The following is a 23,387-nucleotide window of genomic DNA, read 5'->3' as shown; positions in this document are numbered from 1 at the left end:
ATCCCTCAAGTTTAACTTCCAGCACTCCCAGCACCAGACAGATCCCACAATTTAAAGCCCCTGAAAGAAAAGGAAACCAGGAACTATCCTATTTTCACTGCAAAAGCAAGAATCTCTTCCACAAAGCACCTTCTTCAGTCGGTATGCCTGGTTTGTTAGAAAGATAAATTAGTTTTTCCTGGTAGTCAGCCAGACTACTGACTCAGCAAATCTGGAAACTTCCCAGGAAATGATTGCTTAACTGGATTACACCATGGAAACAGCCTGCGCAGCTCCAAACACTAAACAGTCCTTTAGAACAACCATCCTAGCAAGGTAATCCATACTTTAACAGCTCAGAATATGATTTTCCAAGTGACAACAAACACATGTGCAGATACTTAACTGTTTGGATGTCCAACCAAGCCAGTGACACTGATCACATCCAGAGACTTCAATTCAATTATGCCTTAAACTACGAGAATCTAACTGAATCCAGTGTTTGCTTACTCTTTTATTTTGAAAAAAGTTTTAATTCCCAGAAGGGAGAGGTGCCAAGCTTTTCCCCTACATGGGGCATTCTACATGACTGTTACTAGCTGATGCATTGCCCCTCCTTTTTGTTCAATTTCTTCAAATTTTCAGAATATACTGAAGCTACTCAAGGTTTATCTGGTGAGCTTTGTTAAAAGCTATTCAAGGACACAACAATTTGTCTACAGCAGCCAGAAGCACAAAGTCATTGTACAGAACCCTGTCATTGCAGGAAGGAGACAGTCCTCCATCTAACTGCTACCCCAAAGGTAAAAATACCTCAGCAGGAGATCTTCCCTGTCATTTTTACCTTGTCCAAATCCATTGCAAAATACATTTAAGAAACTGAAATAAATACTGATTCCCTGACAATGGATTCAGCTGTTCTTATTACCTGGGTGAGTTTGACTGTCTTCCAGCACCACATCTATCCCTCCTAGGCACCGAAATCAAAGAAACTTTAGGGAGATGCTGAAGGGACTAATGGGAAGCAATAAAACCTGACTGCCTGGATGCAGAGTTGGCCTTTTGGGAAAAAAAGACAAGGACCAGCCCTGCAATCCAGCTGCACAGGCCAGCCTAAAACATAAAAGACTGCTGTTTGCCTGATTTCTTTTAAAAGGTTTCAACAGTGCCACTAAAAATGTCCCAGGGATCCTGACAAAACTTTACCGAAGAACTTCATGTTCTAGAAGAGTCAGAAAAGAAATACTTCAATTTTGACATTTGATAGTCTTACTTGAAATCATGCTTGCAGAAACACATTCAAGTCAGTAACCTTCACGCAGAAGGGAACAGGCTACACATCCTACACTATCCTACATATATAATTTTTCAAAACTGTTCACAAAGAAGTGCTAACCTTTTGCAGGTTTAGTATCTAAAAAGTATTGTGACATTATTCTTGTACTTTACACTGAGATATTAAATCAAAACCAACACAGGTATTCCTACAATTTTGAAATGTTTGCCTTAAGAAAAGAAAAAAAAACTATCATGAGCTAGTTTTTTTTTACTTAGTTGGACAACCGAGTAAAGTGATGTATATTTAAAAAAAAACAAACAGCAATAACTGTCTGCACGAAGTTTCATTTTCAGTGTTGAAGCATACTTGTTGAAATGTTTCCTTCCTATATTGAAGGCAGAGGAGAAAGCCTTAGTATGTTCATACATTATTTCTTCACAGGAAGCTTCTGTCAAATGAGGTGCTAGATATCTATGTAACCACAGGAACTACTATGTTTTTAATGCAATGCAAATGTTGACTTTCTTTTACAAATTAAACTATGTGACTGTAATTAAGTGAATTCAAGGAAACAAGTCTTTAGTTAAATATACTGAAATACCACACTTAGACTGCAATCAACTGTGTTGTCTTTCGAGGCTTCTTCCACTCTTCTCTTTAAGTCAAGTGTATGATTTAATCCTACAAGCACCACAGTTAGATAGCTATGGTCTGAAAAACACTTCAGTGTCACACGTGTAAACACATCAAAGAACCGACCTCAGTACAAGCTGTTAATATTAAACTATCCACAGATGGAAATTATTATGTACCCTATTCCTCCACTCAGACATCAATACCAGCAAACAGTGGTTTGAATGCTCTGTCTGTAACCTGCTTTATTTTGCAAAGTAACAAGAGAAGATTACTGGGTTTCAACAGTCACTGTGTGACTATGCTGACTTCTCAAGAGTCAGGGATTTCCCAAAACAAAAGCCCTTTGTTGACCAAGGATTTGCTAGTGCCAGCAGGCATAATAGGGCTTATATAGCACAAAGCTTTTTTCCTGCATGTTACAGATGGAAGTTCCTTCAAAAATATTAGGTTTAGTTTGATCTTCTATTATGTGCCTCATAATTTTAAGTAATAAATTATTTTCATGTAAGTCTCTTGCACTACTAGAATGCCCACATCATAAGCCAGACTCAGCAGCTCAGTTGCACCCACTGCATAGAACTAACAAGAAAGGAAAAAAAAAAAAAAGCACATACCATGGTACAAAGGTGTCATAGCCAAGTCATAATTCAAGACAAAACCCTTCAGGGAATCTTTGCACAATTCTGGTTCACCCTATCACATATCAATATTGCCTTCCCCCCCCCGCAATGTCTGTGTAAATGCGTCCCATCTGACACTGTCTCCATACCATCCTTACTGAATCAGGGATAACCAGCAGGTCTTTGAGCTTAACCACAGCCACTGGCTTGGAAAAAGTTTTGGTGTTGGACAGAGGAGGTCTAGAAAAACCAGCTTGGCAAGGCTTGTCTATAAAGAGACGAAGTCTGGGGGCAGTAGGACATTACCAATGCAGAAAAACAAGCTTAAAAGGGAAAGCAAAACTGAACATGTTTGGGCCAGGTGAGTGGAGACAAAAGGTTGCATTGATTGCCTCTATTCCTCAAAATACAAATTGCACTTTGGGATCTCATACCATTCCACATGACCCAGCATTAATATGAATGATGTTTCAGAGATGCTATAGAAAAGTAAAACGTGTGCTTCAGGGTTTGCCACTTTTTTGTATTTTCAGTATGTGCAAACCTTTGTGTCAGTACTTAGAAACTACAAGAACTTAGCTCTGATTGTAACTTTGCTTGGACGTACCATACACTCCTAAAGAATTCCTATTGTCACAGTTGCAGAGCATCTACAAGTCCTCAGTTTAAGCCATAGTGACTCATATGAAGGATCATAATCTGACAACTATTATTGTATGTCTTTCCTAAAAGCAAATGGGGGATTTAAGAACAAGTGGCAATTACCTGAGGACAAGAACAACCTGAACATCTCTCCTCTTCCAAGCTGAAGAATCAAATACCCATAAAACCTCTCCAAGGGATCACAAAAACGTTGCATTCAAAAACATCAGCAGACATGGCACATATGAAATTTCAGAACATGTACATCTTAAGCTGACCCTTTTCTCTTCTACCTATCTTCCTAGAGATTTAGAAAATATTAGGTGCACAACTGATGCAATGTTTAATGCTTTCCTAAATATACATCTTTTAACTTAAAATAATTAGCTTGATCATCTTTTTAGATCTCATCTAGCTGCAAGGAACTTCTGAAACAATCATATTGGGGCAAATTAGGTCAGAAAAGCTCTAATGTAGTTTGAATTAGTCACAAGAAATTCAGCCCTACAGTATTTAGTGCATGGCAGCTAGTATGGGAACTACTATTATTTTATGACACAACAGTGTGTAAGGTAAGCCATTCCAAATTTACTTTCTGTATCCTACAATGTTTTAATTCAGATTTCAGTTGGACTTTGAATGTCATAGACATGCAATGCTATAAGAAAAGAGAGAACTACATTTTAAATAGTTTTTGTTGAGGTTTTTACCTTTAATACTTTTTAATATTTTAAATAACTGTACAAAAGCAAGAAAACTAAAAAATGATACCTAAAAGATTGTGGAATTAACTTAAATTCCTATTTGGATATTTAACTTTCAGCGTCAGATTCACTGACTTCTTGATTCTCAGTTCTGTTCAGTGCTTGACCCTAGAGTCACCTGGTGAATCTGGCACTAAATCAATGTAAACATTACTTAGGATTGGTTTAGTTCACAGCCTATATTTTACACTTTTTAAATAATATCTGGATTTTGGACCTCAAAAAATTTCCAGGAGCACTCCCTAAAACAGCATAGGGGTTTTTATTAAACAAACAAGCATACTGAAAATAAGTTCCCATAAGACAGAGAGGAATGCACAGTGTATGTCACTGGAGCATGAAAGGCTAACTTGGGGGTGACAAGAACCGAACATTAACTATGAGTGGTATTAATTCACAGTTAACTTGAATGTCTTTCTTCAAGAGGAAATGGTAATTTTGCCTCTGAGGATCTTTGCTCTAATGAACTCTAGCCATTAGAAAAGGACTCCTACTAATTACAACTAGCTTAAGGCACGAAGCTGCTCTCAGCTGTAACACCCTAGCTCTTCTTCAACCCCTCCCTCAAGGACTCCTTTGTTCCAGTCCAGTGAGCTGGGGAGGCATACGAGGCTCTATAGGGACTGGAACTGGAACTGGGAAAAGGAGATGGGTCTTCTGTCTGAGTGTGGAAAACGAAGGCTTCATACAGTGGGAATTTTTGAGTCACTGGAAATGAGGACTCCTTATTTCAGTGCAGTAAGAGAAAAAAGCAGCTGTATTAAAAGCTGGGTGTAAGGGAAGAAAGAGAAAATGGCCACCTACAACTCAAGACAATTTCCTCCCAGAGACTCTTCTGTCCTAGTTCTGCAAAATCACTCTTCTATATATGGCCAAAAAGTCTCAAGCCAGCTCTGCTTATAACAAATCTACAGAGGCAGGCAACACCTAGTGCTTTGTATTCTGTCAGCGATATGTAAATAGTCTTTTTAACTAAAACTATTTAAATTTTTAATTATTTAGCAAAAAATATTTCCTGATTCTTCATCAAAAAGCAAAGATAATATGTAAGTAACTCTGTAATATTCCACTTACCTGTGCCCCATAAGGCACAGCATTCCTATTGAAAGCAAAGCTCAGCTAGGCTTTTTCTGAGAAATCACTTCCAATGTGTCTATAAAACTACCTTAACGTATCAACATTCACCACCTCTAGAAGAATGAGTAAAACTTACCAAAATAATGGAAACATATATGAAAATAAATAGAAATAAAATTCTATTGTGTCATATAAATGCATTTTAAAGTATAAACATATATGATTAACATATTTTCTTTTTACAAAAGAAATACAATTTTGTTTTTCCTCCAATTACCTTTATTTTTTTTCATTACTACTTTTAATTACTGTTCACTTAGGGTAATCCATCACCATCCAGATTGATGGATTCATCATTTTTCAGATAGCACATACTTAGAATAAAATTAGCTTAGATATTACAAAACCCTGTTCTACACATGCTTGTTTATATTGTTTCATGGGTATTCTGTGGAGTTGTAATTCTGGGGCACACTACAATAAGAATATGTGTTTCAGGAAGAAATAAAAGTTATTTCTTTCAAAGAGATAGATGTTTGACCATTATAATCTTCATTTCAGTGTAACAAAATATTCCTCAGATTAACTACATAGCATTTCTAAAAACGAAAACATTTGCAAAGCCTGCTCTTCTCTGGCTGCATCTCAAATATATGCTGCAAGGGAAAGATGCCAACATTTCATAGTTTCAAAAACTTAAAACACGAAACAAACTTCTTTGGAAAACCCATATTGTAAGCCAAAGAGGACAACCTTTGGCATGAAGTATCCATTACCAATTGTTTTCTCATTTAGACTTGATATCTTTTTACATATAGCTATAACTTAGTTGTACAGTGTTCATGTTTATTTCCACAGAAATACAGAATCCTTGACTGTTTGGGTTTTTTTTAATGCAACCAACTACTACACCGCATTACGGTATTAGAAGTTTATTGCTGGTGAGCACTTAAAGATCACGTTTGTTCAGCTTAAAATACAATGTTTATTTTCTACATCACTCCAGCAAATTCCCAATGTTCTGAAAGTGAAGTTAAAATTTTCTTCCCATGTGTCACTACCAGTAAAAAATGGCTTCAGTCCAACCAACGACCTCTATCATGCCTAAGAAATGAAAAAGCCAGTTTTGTATCAAAATATTTTAATGTTAGCTAATTTTACTGTTTAGTATAAGAATTATGACCTTCAATTTGGAATCTGGACTTTGGAGTTTCACACTGGGTATATTCTTTCCAAAAGAAAAACAAATACTCTTGAGTTCTGAAGATTCTAATATACTAACCTGATTAAACTCCTGCATTTCTTCACATTGACACTCATAATCATAACAGAGGATGTTCCTGATAGTATGATAGGGAGTAGAGTAAATTCAGTACATACCTCATAGCCAGGGCTGACAGGAGACTGAGACAGGAAGTTGGAAAGAAAGAAAAACAGAACAAAGAAATAAGGGAGAGCAAAAGACAGAAAATAATGTTACTTTAAGAAGCAAGCATGAATGTGAGATTTTATACTCTCATTCTATGTTATGGAATAGAACGCAAAAGTATTGCATTTGAGCTACAACAGGTTACAATCTGGGTTACACAGCATCCTCCTAGCTCTACTTGTTTTTAGCATTTCTGTTGATAAGCTTTACACTACTAAGTTAAGAACCAGAAAAAGGATATTGCCCAGATTTTATTCTTTGTAGGTATATTTTTAAAGCTGTACTCAAATATAGTCCCTAGTCAATTTTCAGCTCAAATGAAATACTTTATTGGCTAATGAAAACATTTATACCCAAACTGAAACTGTGTCTGTGTGTGGTGGTTCTCTGTGAAAGGATGATTAAAGTACCCTTTGCAGGATTCCACATTATCCTGTCTCAAAGATTTTTCAAATGCCACAATTCCGTAAGTTAAGGCATAACTTCTTCACTTCCTCAGTGGCATTTTTCCAGAAGCCAGACTTACAAGCTAAATTTAACACTGTGCACTAAAGTTGGCTTCTTTCTGGTTCACACAACATCGACAAAAAGGTTCTGAATTTATAACTTAGTTAATAATTCCATCTATGAAAGTTCTCCAGGAACTCCTCTCTCAACTGCTCCGACACTACATAGTAAACAGGGGTAAAAATAACATTTATTTTAGTCCTATTTAAAGAATTGACAGATATCTGATTGAATTCAGTGGTCCCAAACAGAGATGATATTTTGTTACCAGTGATACAAAGTGCCACATCAATACTAATAACGAATTATACAATTTTGTGAAGAAGGATGATGTTTCTTAGTGTATTCACACAGACTGCAGAAAAATGAAACACATTCCAAAGTGCATGCTTTGATTGGTACCACAGTATAAACTGCCATAAAACTTATCTCACAAGTACTGCAGAAGAATGGAGTCCAAAGGACAGATCTGATACAGGAGAACTGATAAAGCTTATGCACACTTAAAAAAAAAAGGGAAAAAAATTGAAACACATTCAATGCAAAAAACCCCAAACAAAAGACATATAGAAGCCATAAGTGAGGGCACTTCTGAAAATCTGGTAAATGATACCATCATCTCCTGAAATAAAAGTGAAATAGGAAAGCTATTTCATTTCTCTAGGCTAATGCCCATCCCTGTACCTACTGTAAACAAATTTTCTTTGTGCATGCGTGTGTGCTGAATCATCAGCATGGGTACACTGATGATTACAAGTTCTCAGAGAAGTATAGCCTGCAGTGTATATGAATCTTACTGTATTTCTTCACCAGACATTTTAATATTTTCAACAGTTTTAAAACATGTAGCTTTGCAAAACAGGTATTTCATGTAAGAATGTATCAGCAAACAACACAGTCATATAATTAAAAATGCTTTCAAACTGAAACTTTTTGCTATCTTGTAACTGTACAGTGCAGTGAATATTTATAGAAAGTTTACTAGGATGCTCACTCATACAATTTTTTTAACCATAATTCTAGAAACAATTCAGAATTAGGGCCAGCCTTGCTTAACATTTTCTGTCTTGGTCTGAATAAGTCAGCATTTCTGAAACAACCTACTGAGAATTATGAATAGTCTATAAAGAATTGTTGCTGCAGTTTTTGCAGAACTTAAGCACCTTACTCATTTATGCAGCTTTTCAATTAAAAATACAGATTCATAATGTTAACCTTAATTTCCAAGTAGCTTTAGGCTAATGATAATCAGTAGCATAAGTACATAATTATGGTTCATAGATGGTACTGCATGTAACACCAGGTCTACAACATTTGCAACAGTGTCCTTTTAGTATGTCAAGTTTAATAAGTTTAATATTCTAATTGAGAGGAAAACATGATAATTGTTGTGTGTACTTATAAATTCTTTCCTCTCTTTTAAACCTTAAGGTTTTCAAAACTTTCCCTTAGGAGTGGATTCATTTACACACAATGTAAATTCTTAACTATTCAAGTATATTGTGACCATGAATGTTAAAAGGAACAAATGTGCCAAAGATAAAAAATACGTATCATTCTGATTTACTCCAGTCATTACATTTTGTTCTCAGGAGAGTTGTTTTCATGATGGAAAACTACTCTATTAATGCATATACAAGTATACCATATATTTAAGTGTGCCTGTGTGTATACTGTACATCTACATACATATCTACACACATGTATACAAACATATACATACATTCACTGCAAAGATCTGTTTAAGGAAATAATGGAGACTTCTCCTACTTTCTTCTGAATGCTTAGAAATGTGCTAAATATGCAGGCTCCAACTAATTGACTACAGGCTTGACTCTGACAGATACTCAGTTTGATACTGTGGTGTTTGGGTCACAGTGTTCTCCTTAGGCAAATCTCTCCTACACCATAAACCAATGGATATAATAGCCTGATACAGAAGAAATTCAACTTCCAGTTCCAGAGAAAACATGCTCCAAGATGCAACTACTCACATTAGCATGAGTGGCAGTTTTAGACCTTCAAAATAACCTAATGCTTGATAAAGGGAGGAGACTCCTGGGAGTATCAGAAGTGACACATACCTTAAACCCACATACCTTAAGCTGGTGACCTCCCTTTTACGTCAGGATGCCTTTTCTCACAGCAAGGCTTTATCATTTACATACCACCCTCCTCTGTGGTCTACAACAGGCAAAACCAGATCCTACAGCAGCAAATGTCATTGTTTCTTATCAGCAACACCCATGGCCTCTATAGCTAGGGAATCCCATACCAGAAGGGCTTCATCCGGCATGCTGGGCGAGGGTTCTGCAGAAACTGTCCGAACAGTGCTGAGACCTGTTAGGGACACATTTGACAGGCGCCTTTTCCGTACGCCACTGCAGTTGTTAGGGATTTTAAATGCACATCTCTTATGGTAATTTAGACCACATCCTGAAAAAAGAAATTTAAAACCACCTGATTACAGTTTATTACTGGAAAAAGCAAAGATTCTGCCCCCCCAAACCAACAAGAATTCAAAACCACTACTCATACTTCTGATTAAACATTTTTCCTCTACTCTGCTGGTTTAGCTCCTATATTCTACAAATTTTTGGAGATAACGTTACAAGCTCCAAACACGTATATCTGTAATTAGCGTTTTTTCTTTGATTTTTCAAAAATCCATGGTCTTAAAGTGCAGGAAATTTCTGTGATCAGCATTTGGGAAGTAAGGAAGTCTTTCACTGCAAATAGTATATTCCACTGGATACAGTCTGCCAGGAGTCAAACAGTTGTGGCAAAATGAGAATAGATAGGTATTAAAACCTCATATGGACCGACAGTAATTTCAAGTTAAATGATCTGACTTAACATGATACAGAATGACATACAGGCTCAGGCTCATAAGGGAAGTGTAAGACACAGAAAACCTTTTCTTAAAAATACATATAGACCAATTTTTTTGCACTTCGCATTACAGAGCCATATCTAGGAGGCTTCAGAGCAGTCACAAGGACTAGTTCTTTAATCAGTTAATTTTTTTGATAGTTCTTACTGTCTCTACCTACTGTAATTTTTCTCTGATGCCTAACCAATTTAAAAGCAGCATCAGAGACAACATGTACAAGTGGAATGGACAGGTCTCTTCCCGAGAGTGAAGGATCACATCTCACTGCAGCTTACCTTCACATTTGAGTCCCTGACGCACCAGCCCCCACAACATTTCTCCACAATGGTCACAAAAGGCTGGCGCTCGATACGAATGAACAAAAAGAGCATGGGGCCGGATCTGAAAGTCTTCAAATGTAGCAGAAGCTGTAACAACAAGATCATTCCAAAAATTAATAAAAATAGTAACATAACTAATATGCTTCATTTATGTGGTACTTCACTAAACAAAGCAAAACCCCTTTTGGTCACTGTGATGAATTTTGTATTGGTCATTGTACTATATTTTGAAGATAAAAAGATTGATGATATACCTTCATACTATAATGACCACTGGAAAAAGAACAAAGCTGCTTTTAGAAACTTGTAGCAATAACTTCTCTGAGAATATTTTTCCAGTAAAACACAGGAGGATAATAGCATATCAAAGATTTATCAGAAATCATCAGAGTTCAATCAAATGTTGGAAATTTTTCAAAATACTCTTCTACAGATTTGACTCGCTACACCTGAAGGTATAGATACATAAGATAAACTGAACATATCCAGTAAAGGAAAATTCTTGGGTTTTTTTTTCAGACAAGTGAAGGAAAATGTATTAAAAATGGGCCATTTCAGCTGACCATTTGGTGTATCTGATTCAGCAGCCTATGCTGGTATTGGTGAACTGATCAAAGTTAAAAATATACATTAGAGCTTACATGTAATTATATACCCAATCATCAATAGAGACAAAGACCTTGCAGCAGGCCGGAAGACTGCTGTACATTTCCTGAAGTACCAATCCTTTCAAAGTGATGCAAGCCTGCAACCAGTGTAACAGTTGCAAAAGTTGTAGGGACTAGCTAAAGGCACTAGTGCAAACCATAAAAATAAAAAATGAAAGTGTTTTAAGAACTATTTAGTATACAGAAGCAGCCAGTACCACTATACTTTTAAAAATACACTTTAATGAAATCTTTTCTTTTTCTTATTAAATACGTTAAATGTTTATCAGATAGTCTAATGTAAAATAATATCTGTCAAATGTTGTTAAATGTTAAGCACATATGCAAACATTTGATCCCATTCAGACTGCCATTTAAACAGGTGATTTAAGTGTGTGTTTACTCTTCACAGATATCAGTACGAAAGAACCAGGTATGTAGCCACTTAATAGAAATGCTTTGTCTCTCAACAAGAAATACATTCCTGATTTGCAATTGAGAGAAAAAAACCAACATTTTTTTTAATGGTTCAGTTCAAATGAATTCCTAAAAGATCCAAATACCCTTAGCCCCTGGCTTGTTCCTTGTATATTAACGAAAAGAGGACCAAAAATCTGCATACCAATCAAGAAAAGGTTTTTAACTAATTAGAGTGGAGTACCAATACAGACCTATGCTCTGGACTCAGTTCCTTCTGCGCACAAAACTACTACACTTCGGAAAAACTTTTCAAAAAATGTCCAAAGAAAAATCTGTTTCTACTCTCAACCACTCTAGGGATCTTTTAACAGAGGTATTTGGAATACCATCACAAAAGTAGGATCCAATGACTACAATGATATCAAACCTTCTTTTTTTAATTTTTATTAAAACAATCTAAATCACCTAACAGTTTATCTAATTCAGGATTTCATTTTCTTTTCCCAGACTTATTCTGTTCCTAGTTTTCATAAAAAGCCATATTAAAAAGCTTACTTAATTCCTAAAATTAGGACTTCATAAAACAGTCCGACGTGTTAGAACATCCTGAATCTGAAATAAAATAGTTTTATATTTATTTAACAATGTTAGGCCAGGCATTTTTTTCAGCCTCAAGGGCTTCCAAACACATAAGGATACTTGTTCAAGTACATTATTTTTCTATTTTTTTTCCAGACTGCAGCGGTCAAGTTCACTGTTAAGGCAATGCTTACTCTGTAATGGCAGTGCTCTCCTTGATATACTAGAAAACACAACTCATCAGAATGCATTTTAGATGTTGAACAGAATTCTTGTGATTTTACTTCTTCTAGGACTTAAAGTCAACCATCTTTTCTGTGCATATAGCCAGATGTTGTTCTGCAATTCCAACCAAATCAAGAATACATTGGAAGGATCAAGCACTCAAACTGTAAAATATATTTTGATGTTATTTAAAGTACAAAAATTTTTATTCTCCACTTGTAAAAGCAGAACAAAATACAGGCATATTAACTTCCCTATTTAATTTCATATTGAAGATATATCAAAGGAACTAGGAAAACCCCTCCCCAGTAGATCATTGGTTTGTAGAGTTCGAGAAGGATTAATTTTTCTGGGCCTCTATATCACCAGCATGCAGCCACCAGGAGGAAAACATGCCACAGCCAGGCAACAGACAGCTCTATGGTCCTATCACATATGGATACCAATTGAGCTACGATAGCCCAGCAGCTGGATGAAATAAAATTATAGATTAAAATCATACTGAACCTAAAGAGAAGTTCTTTAGGAACTAGGACTGGAGAAGGAGGAGCAAGGAAAACAGTTCACAGCCATGCTGTAACCTCTCTGCATAGAAAATACACAGTAGCATCCGTGCTGGTCAACCTACAGGTTCAGAGGTTTATAGCTCTATGAAGAATATTGTGATTAATACCTCCACTTCTTTGCGTAACAAAACGATCATGGAAAAGCTATGTATCTTGGAGCTTTCTAAAGGGAAAGTACCAAGACTGGAACACCATGCCCCATCAGCTTCCAACAGAACTGCAATGTACACTTTTTTGCTATTGTGTCTCTAGTTTAAATTTGCACATAACAAATATAAAACTAAAAAGCTTACTAAAACAAGATACTCAGTGAGCATGCATTTTTCCCCAAGGGAGAAGACAAGGAAGACCCTCAGACACGATAGCCATGAATTTTGATAACATATATATGACTTTTTGTCGTGGTTTAACCCCAGCCAGCAACTAAGCACCACGCAGCCGCTCACTCACTCCCCCCGCATCCAGTGGGATGGGGGAGAAAAATCGGGAAAAGAAGTAAAACTCGTGGGTTGAGATAAGAAGGGTTTAATAGAACAGAAAAGAAGAAACTAATAATGATAATGATAACACTAATAAAATGACAACAGTAGTAATAAAAGGACTGGAATGTACAAATGATGCGCAGGGCAATTGCTCACCACCCACCAACCGACACCCAGCCAGTCCCCGAGCGGCGATCGCCCGCCCCCCCTTCCCAGTTCCTAAACTAGATGGGACGTCACATGGTATGGAATACCCTGTTGGCCAGTTTGGGTCAGCTGCCCTGGCTGGGCATGAGAAGCTGAAAAATCCTTGACTATAGTCTAAACACTACTGAGCAACAACTGAAAACATCAGTGTTACCAACATTCTTCACATACTGAACTCAAAACATCGCACTGTACCAGCTACTAGGAAGACAGTTAACTCTATCCCAGCTGAAACCAGGACACTTTTAAAGATGCAAACTTTTTGTTTATAAAAATACTTTCCTGAGGTTGTTTCTAAAAGCATACAAATAATAATCAAAGCACTATTAAAACAAGAGTGATGTGTAAAATAAAAATAGCGTGTCAATGTAGCAAAGGATTTAAGTAGGTATGCAAGTTTATGCCTATTTCCTGAATACCTACCTAAAGTTATACATGTATTTAAATTCTGAGTAAATGATATTTGCTAAATTGGAAGATTGGAGGAGTTTTACATGGATTTCCTGGGTGTTTTTTCAGATAGTATGAACACTGCAGTAAAACCACAACTAAGCTTAGGAAAAGCAGTAACTTCATTTTAGCTTAATAATTTAGATAATGGATTAAAAATATTTTAATATATCTTTATATTAAAATACTACTTTTTGTGAAAAGTAAATGCGAATATCTCTGTAGAAGCAAATCTGAAATTAAAACCTCCCACAAGCAGTTTTGCCTTTGGGATTTGATCATTTGGGTCTCTTCCTGTGTCCTGAATTCAGTTCCATCTGAAGCTGTTAAGTGGATGGAAAGTATTTCGTTGGTAAGTGTCATTCTCTCAACTCCATTTTTGTTGTACTGGTCTCTTCCCACCCCCCACCATTCTTCACAAATGGTGAAGAAATAATTTATATCCTTTCCATGAAAACTGTAACTGAACATTCCGGTCTCCCCACAAAATAATTAATGGGTTATCATGGCTCATGCTCTTGTAATAAAAAATGTTCCTACTCCCAAGGCAAAAAAGGTAATTTAGAAATTACTTTATTGTATCTTTTCTTTAGTTCATGTTACAGATAAATGCTACACTTACAATTAATAATGTTAGTGTAATTTTAGGGAGGCAAAAATCAAATGTAAAGAAATCTCCCAAAGTACTGAACTTGAAGTTGTTGTACCAGTTATTATAAACACACATGCAGTATTACATATTTAGTTTTTTTCATTTAAATGTCCTTCAATTTAAATGTCCTTAAAATTTCTCATACAGTACATGTTGCAAAACAGAGATGATTGATTTTCAAAGAAATTGCCTTTCAATGGAAGCTTAAATTTTGCCTGTTTAATTAATTACTGAGTTTACATTGGGATTTTTTTCCTTGACAGAAAAGTAAATTGTCTGTGCTGAATTACAGCTGGATTTAAATAGCTCTGCAACAGGTTAGGCTGTCATTTTCATGGTGAACTCACCCTCCTGTATCTGCCATATCTGCTACAACACTAAGTAGGTATTGGAGTTAAAACTCAGCAGGCATGAGTTGACTGGCAAAACTTGAACTATATTTCTGTGATGGGAGCAGGAGCTAGTGGTGAAGGGTCCACCTGAACTGAAAGGTCCTGAAAGTTATGCTTAGAAGCTCCAGAAACCAAAGACAAAGCACAGAAAGGCAGGAAACCATTTCAGGGAACAGTGAAGGACTGCTAGATCCTACCTTTGTACTGAGTTTTGGGGCTGGAATACAAGGGAGTATAGACCAGCATTCCAACAAATCACTATCAGAGGACTTACTCCACAGCTTAAAGATACTCTTAGGCACCACCCATTGAGAAGGTTAGCAAGAAATTGAACATAACAACAAACTACTACATGAGGAACACCAATCTGTTGGCTGAAAAGGTAACTGAGGCAAGTTCTAGGATGCTTCCAGCATTATCAAAAAAAGATACCAATAGTAAAGATAAGCAGTGATAAATACCATTCTTATTCTACATTTCAACTCTCCTGGCTAAATAACTGGAACTTATCATTTTACATAATGATATATTAAAAAAGCCATATCATTTTATACTGACATGATAAACATTCAAAAATAAAAGGCAGGGAGGAAAAATGCATTGTATTTTAAGACAGCTTTAAATTTGGCAAGTACTGCAGAATACAGCAGCAAGAAGAATACAAAACATCATTCTTTCTCCTTCCTTTGAAACTGTTTTGGCAATGTTCCACTCTGCTGAAAGGCATGGAAGTGTTTTGGGTTTTAATTTTTAAGGTAAAAATAGTGTTTTTCTAGGCTGCAGATTTACGTGTTCTCATCAGGCTCTGCAGACAGCATTCTGTTTTCTTGTCTCATGAAATGATGGTATTTCAGAGCACTATTCACTGAAACCAGTGTGTCATTAGAACTTGAACTGGAAGAACTATGTTAACCAGCAAGTTACACAAATCTTTAATCTGTATAAACATGGATAATTCATATTTCTTGTTCTGCCACCTGTATGACATAGTTGACCTTCTATGGATAAACCTAGCACAGCTTAACTTTTCAGAGCATGCAATTCCAGAAGCAGTCATATATGAATTAGGTGCTTCTTTTAAACTTCTTCTATCACCTTGTAATTCATTACTTTTTAAAATTACACGTCTAGAAAGGCTTTCATATAACCACTTACAATCAAAGCTTTAACTTTCACAATACTCCTGTGTTATTGACTGAAAAATAAAAACCCTGCTGATGAACAGAAAGATATGTATGGGGTTTTTCAAATTAAATGGAGACCTTTCTTATTAAGAAAAATGCTTCTGTAACGTCAGGCTATCCTTTTGCTTTGATAGAGCACTGATGCTGTGAAGGCAACTTTCTGGCTGTACGTAAAATTGTGCAGTAAAAAAAGAAGGGGTTCCAAATATGCCTACAATCATATCCTAAAAAACTTAATACTCTGCAGAAAAGTTTGCAATATTATGTTCTTAATATGATACCATTACACTGTTAACTCTCAAGCTAACTTGTCATCATCTATTTAAGCATTCCTAGTATCACCAAAACACAGACACTGAAACTACAACAGTTTTGACAAGACTATTTCATCAAGTCTGTTAATGACTTGGCTGTTAATGGCTAGTACTCCTTGTTCTGGGCTCAGGAGCAGATCTATCATTCAGCACAGCTGGAAATGAGAACAAGAAGCCATTGCAACTCACAGAGGCAAGGTCCTGCTTTCAGAAAGAGGCAAATGATATACTGATCATTTTGAGTTCCAAGTCCAAAAGGGCTTTGAACTATTAGCAGAGGTGAGATCCTGCTATTATGAGCAACAGAGCTTCACATAATGGGAACTGTCATCTAGCATCCACGCCTCTCATAGCATAAGAAACCATCAACCACATGATTAGCAGTATCTTCTTGCAGTTATGAAAAGCAGACATTCTCCTGCTACCCTCTCCCATTTGGAATGCCTTTAAGAGTAATGTATCCCATTGACTTCCCGCAGGCACTCATAACAGAGTCCTTTCCTACAAGAACTGCTGCATTCACCACTTAGAAAATAAAAGTAACATACCATTATACTCTATTCCACTTCAAGAACTGATTAAACCTTAACAATTAACGACTGTATATATAATTTCACTGGGCTAAGAGAAAGTGTTTTATTCTTTTCACTATTCCATCCTGGCAATCAAAGACAGTCTCAGTTTTCAGAGTCCCATCAAAGTCAGCAGAGCTAGGACAGTTCATACAAGCCAAAGATTTGATCTCTGATCTCCATCTTGAAATCTGATTTAAAAATTTAACAAGGATTATAGGGACCCCAATAATTAATCAGGACTTCCTAAAATCTAGACATGTACAGATTTATAACCACTCATTTCTTTACTTGTTCTGCTCTGAAATAAGGAAACCTGGATATGGACAATTTGGATCTAATGAGCCTTCTGGATACGTATATGAGTACTTCAGCACTCTAAATTTTACATGCAGGAAAATCTTTCTAATCCAGTAAATTTCATTTTGTTTTCCTTACTTATTAGTGCTTTATCCCAAAGTTCTAGGTGAAGAATAGCTTAAATTATGAATGCTAACGGTTGGCAGGTAATTCAGAATCAAATTTTGAACTCTCAAGCAGAAGCGTGCTACTTGCTAACTGCAACTGGTACAGGCTAGTAACAAAATTTTTTGGAACACCCAGACTAAGAAGTGGCATGCCCTCAATCCTCCAGTGACAGCGAGACAGGAAACTGAACCACCAGCTACAAGGCTGATCACACATTGTGCTTCTGCACATGGACTCTTTAGATTGGAAACACCGTGAGCTTGGGGGTCCAGAAACATGAGGAGATGGAAAAGAAAGGTCCCCAAAAAGAAGCAGTTATCTCAGAAAGAAGGGGGGCTGGAAAGATGAAGGTGAAGATCCTGCTTAGAGGTAACATGCTGGATGGAAGTGGGGGAAAGATCCCAGAGATCAGGGAGATGGAGGTCAGGGGACGTCCATGCATTTTCGTTGACAATGCCCAAGACTGGTAGCTGCAAGCACTGGCAGAGCAGGAACGAACACAACTTTGTGCCCAGCCTTCCCTGTCCAGCAGCTACATCCTTACTGGGGGGGACAGTGGGGAGCTAGAGAATGTAAGGCTGCAAAGGGAGCAAATGAGCCAGCATGGGAGGCATTCAAGTAAGGTAAAAGCTCTGACCTCCTTGGTTCTTAAATAAACCCCAGTATCCAGATTCCCTACAGGGTTTTGTTTACATTGTCTCACCTGTGACATGAGATTTAAGCAAGAAACTGTAGGAGATGATAAACCATTTGCAATCATGTGTCCAGTCCTAGCTCAGACTTTTACTGAGAATTTTAATAAGAGATTAACATTTATGAGTCAACATGCTTGATTCATCTGAATGTTCTGAATTTTTAAAGTTCAATTTTAATGTACTTCTATTCAGTTGAGAATGATTCCACAGTTTCAAACCTACAAACTATACAGCACAGTAGTTTTTATACTCATTTGAAACCCCAGCACAGAATTCTTTCTTTATGAATTTACCCATTTTTCACCCACATCGAAAAAACAGCAATATCTTAGTTCATGGATTCAGGCCCTGTTAATCATAAAATTACACTGCAGAGGTATTCATTTAGCATAAGAAAACAAAATTAAATACTCTGGAAGTTTACTGGAGCTATTGATGGAGTGTTCAAAATGAACTCTGAATACTGGCAATAAGGAGAAGCTCCAAATTAAAAATAAAGCCTCTTGCTCCTTTTCTGTGCTCATGCTAATCTAAATTAATATAATGAAGTAAACACTATGAGTCTTTTACATCTTTATTTCCTCTGACTTTGTTTTGCAAGTTCTTCACAGTTCTTTTCCATGGCTTCTGAAAAAAACAAGTGATGGATTACATGGTTACTGTCAGAATTATACACCTCAAAAAGAAGAGGTGCTCAAAAAGAATTAGTAGCATTTGTAAAACTTATCCAATTCCTTCAAATTTCTTTCATAAAAGGTTAAGAAATTTTTTTTTATATGGTGAATAAATGCTAATGGGTAAAAGTATAATGGAATTAAAAATACAGTCTTATGCTGAACTCACTAAGGAACCTCTCTGTACATTAAACTATTTTTAACACTTCAATGTGAACAATCTGCAAAAGTTTAGATATATCTTAAAAATACCCTAAGAATTCATAAATATACATCATTATATACAGAATATGCACAGGTTGGTTTTTTTTTTTGCATGGTATAATTGGATGTCCATCAGCCCTGATGGGATATGCCCAGAAGTGCTGAGGGATCTGGCTGATGTCATTGCGAGGCCACTCTCAACAATCTTTGAACTATCATGGTGACTGGGAGAAGTGCCCAAAGACTGGAGGAAAGCAAGTGTCACTTGTACCTTCAAGAAGGGCAAGAAGGAGGACCCAGGGAACTACAGGCCAGTCAGCCTCACCTCGAGCCCTGGAAAGGTGATGAAACAACTAATTGTGGAAAAACACAACTATTTCTGGCACATGCTTTAGTGTCTGCCTGACTAATAATGCTTTCTTCCAGTCTCAGATCTTTGATATGGGACCATCACAGAAGCATGACTGCATATAACCATTGTGTTTTCTCATCCCCACTTCAATCTTTCTAAGAGAAGACTAGAAAAGGGAGAAAGGAACCTAACAATGCTAAGTAAATGGACAATTTACACATGAAGTGCCCAAGATGACACAACCTGGAAAAAATAAATGAATTATAGCTCTGACCTGTGGTTAATTTTTTTAAATGGATTGCAACAATTCAAGAATTACTCATCATGGAAACATCTCCAGTGCCTGGCCAGGTAGATCTGAAGGTCAAAAAGATAAGCAAATTGTTTAGAGAATATAGTTGTTCCACTGAAGAGAACAAAAGTGTTCTAATGATTTAATAGATTTACTCAGGATTTCACCCATGCACATAAATAAATGGGATTCAAATTAACATTGAGAAATGGCAATACTAATATTCCTTACTTGACATCTGTGTTCAGTTTCTGTGAGATTGACCCAAAAAGAAGTATGGTAAGAAAGAACTGACAGATGAGAAAAACCACTGGAGGCATGGAAGAGACTTCCATATAAGGTGAGATTAAAAGACTGGAATTGTTTCATATAGAGAGGAAATGAGTAAGAGTTTACCGGATTCAAGAAGAGGAGGAAGCCAAAAAAACAAACCAGGAAACAAACATAACCCCTGTAGTATAACCTTCAGCAGCAACTAACTAGAGTGATAGGAATCTTCATGTCCTAAGAAGCAGGCAAGCTCTCCAATCTTCTTTTTGGCAACAAGTTACACCTTAACTAGGTTAACAGAAACAGATTTCAGTCAGAACAACAATGTCTCCAGGCTTGAGTCACACTACCACCCAGATATAAAAAACAGCAGATTGCAACCTGTGGCAGTTCCTGAGTCTCTTCCTCCTTAAGTTTCCGTTTCAAATTGTTATATTCCCCAAGGGAAGGAGGGTTTGCTTGTTTGTCCTCAGACCTGCTTTAGCTACAAACCTCAAGCACTTCCTAAAAGATGTGTATCTTACCACAAAGGGCTGCAAACATCATTTATTGGAAATAACCATGAGACTGTATTGCCATTTGATCTTTCAAAATACCAAAGGCAGCAGTCAGCCAATGAAAGTAAATTTGATGAGCTTAATAGTGATATTGAAAGTGTTGTTTTTTTGGTTGTTGATGTTTTTTTTTTGTTTGGGTTTTTTTTTTTGTTTTTTTTGTTTTTTTTTTTTTTTTACATAAGCCATATTTAATTTGAAACCTACTGGAGCAATGAGTTATCGAGACCATGAATTCAGAGAGACTGAAAAAGTAGAGAGACTCTCCTAACATTAGATTATTTTTTCCTGACATACATCCAAGTGGTGTAAAATACACTGTTGACAGGTTAACAACACAACTCGTCTGATGGGCAAGTTATTCCAAGTGGGTTACTTTTTATTTTTCATTATGCTCCTCTCTGAATCACATACAGCTGCTCTCCATTCAAGACTCACTACTATCAATTAACGAATACACTGATACAAATGTTTGGTCAAGCTATATGGTCAAAGAAAGAGTCAAACAAATGTATCAAATAAAAGCTGTATGACAAATCAGAGTCTTCTACTTAGCCTAGGCAAGGCTTGTTTCCCCTTTACACATTGTAGCTACTGAAAATGAAATGGCAGAGGTAGTTATTTGATGGAAGGGAATGGAGTCTGGTGAAGAAAAGAGAGATCTTCAAGTTTTGGCAGTTTTATGATTAGAATCTGCATTACTAGCAGCAACAACTGAAAGAATATGAGAAAATGAAGAAAGGAGAAAGAAAATTTAATTGAAGTTTTCCTACTCACATACTCAAAAAAGACAATTTAAATTTTTTAGAGATGAACAATTTTTTTTCTAATATACAACTTCAAGTGGTCTCCAACATGGGGTGCACACACCCCTGGGTGCGCACAAGACAATCCATTAGCATGAAGAAGAAAATATTAGAACTTCAGCAACACATGTAAGTTATAAATAAATAGATATACATATATGGCGGGTGTATGCTAAAAAATTTTTAGTGATGGGGTGCACAATAAAAAAAATTTGGAGACCACTGATATATAGGACTTGCCACTCTACCTTTAAGAAAAGCTCAAGTGCTATTAAAGACACATGCTGTGAAATAATTTATAGCAACATCCAAGTTTCACACACCATAGAGTAAGGAAAGACTAAACAGATTAAATAAATTTGTAAAACAGTAAACAGAGTTGATTCATCCTTTGATGGAAGTATGTTTTGTATTAACATGCACTTTTGTTTTCTCTATCAATGCCTTTATAATGATAAGCATTTCGTATTGATTCAGAATGCTAATCAGATGATACCATCACATTAAAAGTCCAAATGAGCATGGAAACATCCATTAAAATATAGGATAATGTACCACAGACTCCAAGTTTCATTCATCACCTCAAGTCTTTTGAGAAAGGTTCAGCTAAAGTGAGGGCTGCTGAAGTGTAATACCTGACTAATCTATTGAGCTGTTACTAAGTGGGTTGTGTTAGACTCAGTCAAAACAATAATATCTAAAACATTTTAAAGAACAGTAAATGTGATGTGTATCGTATTAAAACTAGTAAAAATGACTAAGAAAGGAAAAAAAAATTGCCTCACCCAAGTGAGAATAAGATATTTTAAGGAAAATAAGTTTTTTTTAAGTTCAGAGGTTTTAACCTATATACCTACTATATAACATAGAATGAACATCAAGAATTAATTAGATCTGCTTTAGAAGCTGACAGGTATGTTTTTAATGCATTAACTGCAATGAATGTAACTGTAATGAATTGTAATCAACTTCAATCGCACCCTTCTTGGAAAGCTGGCTATACAACTTATTAATGCATAATAATTAAAAATAATGTAATTGCTTATTCTACCTTAATATTAAGAACTAAGAAAATTCACAGGTGTTGAAATTACCCGTTAAACTGATGTAGCTTGAAAAATATTTCTTTTCAGTGAAATCTTGTGATAAGAGTACAGAAGCATGAGAATGACTGGATCAGACCAAAATCTACTATGCCTGGAATCCTGCCTTTCAAAGACAAGTTCCCAAAGCAGCATCAGCATCTGGTGGTATTTCCCCAGACCACCACCTCAGATGCCCCTGCTCTGCAGCAAAAGCATTCTGTGAAGCAGAGAGGAGGTCATAAAGGCAGATGACACCAGGGCAGTGACATTACAAGCATTTTCTGTTTTGTCTCTGTTCCTTTCCTAGGAATTCCAAGACTTGTATTTGCTTTTCTTGATTGGTACTGAGCACGTAGATGATGTTTTCATACTGTAAATTGAACTTCTCAATTTTTGGTAGTATCAGCTAACTCCAAGCCTGTTGTTACATAGATAAAGAAATTCCCCTGACACTTTCTATTGATCTAAACTGAGTTTCATCTGGGGTGACACTGACACTTTACTAGTCATGCTTTCCAGATCATGTATGAATGTATTTAACAGCACAGACCTAAGAACCTCTGATAGTGGCCTGCTTCCACTGTGAAAACAGCATGTATTTCTACCCTTTTTTTCCTAAGTCATAAATAGTTATTTATCTGTTTGAGCATCTGTCCTCTTCTTTCATGAAAGCATAGTTTCTTTCTGAGCCTTTGGAAAAGAAAGTGTCTGTATGACTTCTGGAAAACCAAGTATGCTATCTCAACTGAACAGAAAATTGATATTTTCATGAAACAGCACACAAATAAATTGAAAATTTATTATCTCTGAAAATTGGACAATTAAAGGTATACAATGTAGGATCTCTGATCTATTAGCTTGCAGTGGAACACTGACCTCTCATAAAAAGGTCTTGTCCTGACAGAAGGATTTGCGTAGTTTCTCTCAAGGAGAATTCATCTTCCCTACCAACAGCATTTTTCCCAACATTTAGTTTTATTTTTTTCATAAATACAAAATGATAGTGTTTATAGAATCACAGAATCGTTTAGGTTGGAAAAGACCTTCAAGATCATCAAGTCCAACCATCATCCATGCCCACTAAACCATTTTATGGAGTACCCCGTCTACGCGCTTTTTGAATACCTCCAGTGATGGTGACTCAACCACTT

At 36.3% G+C, this 23,387-nt stretch overlaps 1 protein-coding gene across 2 annotated transcripts in view; it reads right to left on the bottom strand.

The window, feature by feature from the left end:
* Nucleotides 1-23,387, bottom strand: part of PRKD1 (protein kinase D1) — a 151,735-nt gene that overhangs the window by 37,809 nt on the left and 90,539 nt on the right. Inside the window, exons 3-5 of one of the 2 annotated variants that reach the window (XM_069784061.1) lie at nucleotides 10,102-10,233; nucleotides 9,209-9,369; nucleotides 6,378-6,401 (exon numbers count right to left, since the gene is read on the bottom strand). In XM_069784061.1, coding sequence (XP_069640162.1) covers nucleotides 6,378-6,401; nucleotides 9,209-9,369; nucleotides 10,102-10,233 — 317 coding nt within the window. The remainder of the gene's footprint in view (nucleotides 1-6,377; nucleotides 6,402-9,208; nucleotides 9,370-10,101; nucleotides 10,234-23,387) is intronic. The other variant, XM_069784060.1, reaches the window with a different exon arrangement.

The sequence above is a fragment of the Haliaeetus albicilla genome, chromosome 5 (genome assembly GCF_947461875.1).
Source record: "Haliaeetus albicilla chromosome 5, bHalAlb1.1, whole genome shotgun sequence".
Classification (NCBI taxonomy): Eukaryota; Metazoa; Chordata; class Aves; order Accipitriformes; family Accipitridae; genus Haliaeetus; species Haliaeetus albicilla.
The sequence above is the reverse complement of the archived record's forward strand: the minus strand, read 5'-3'. Positions and strand labels throughout refer to the sequence as shown.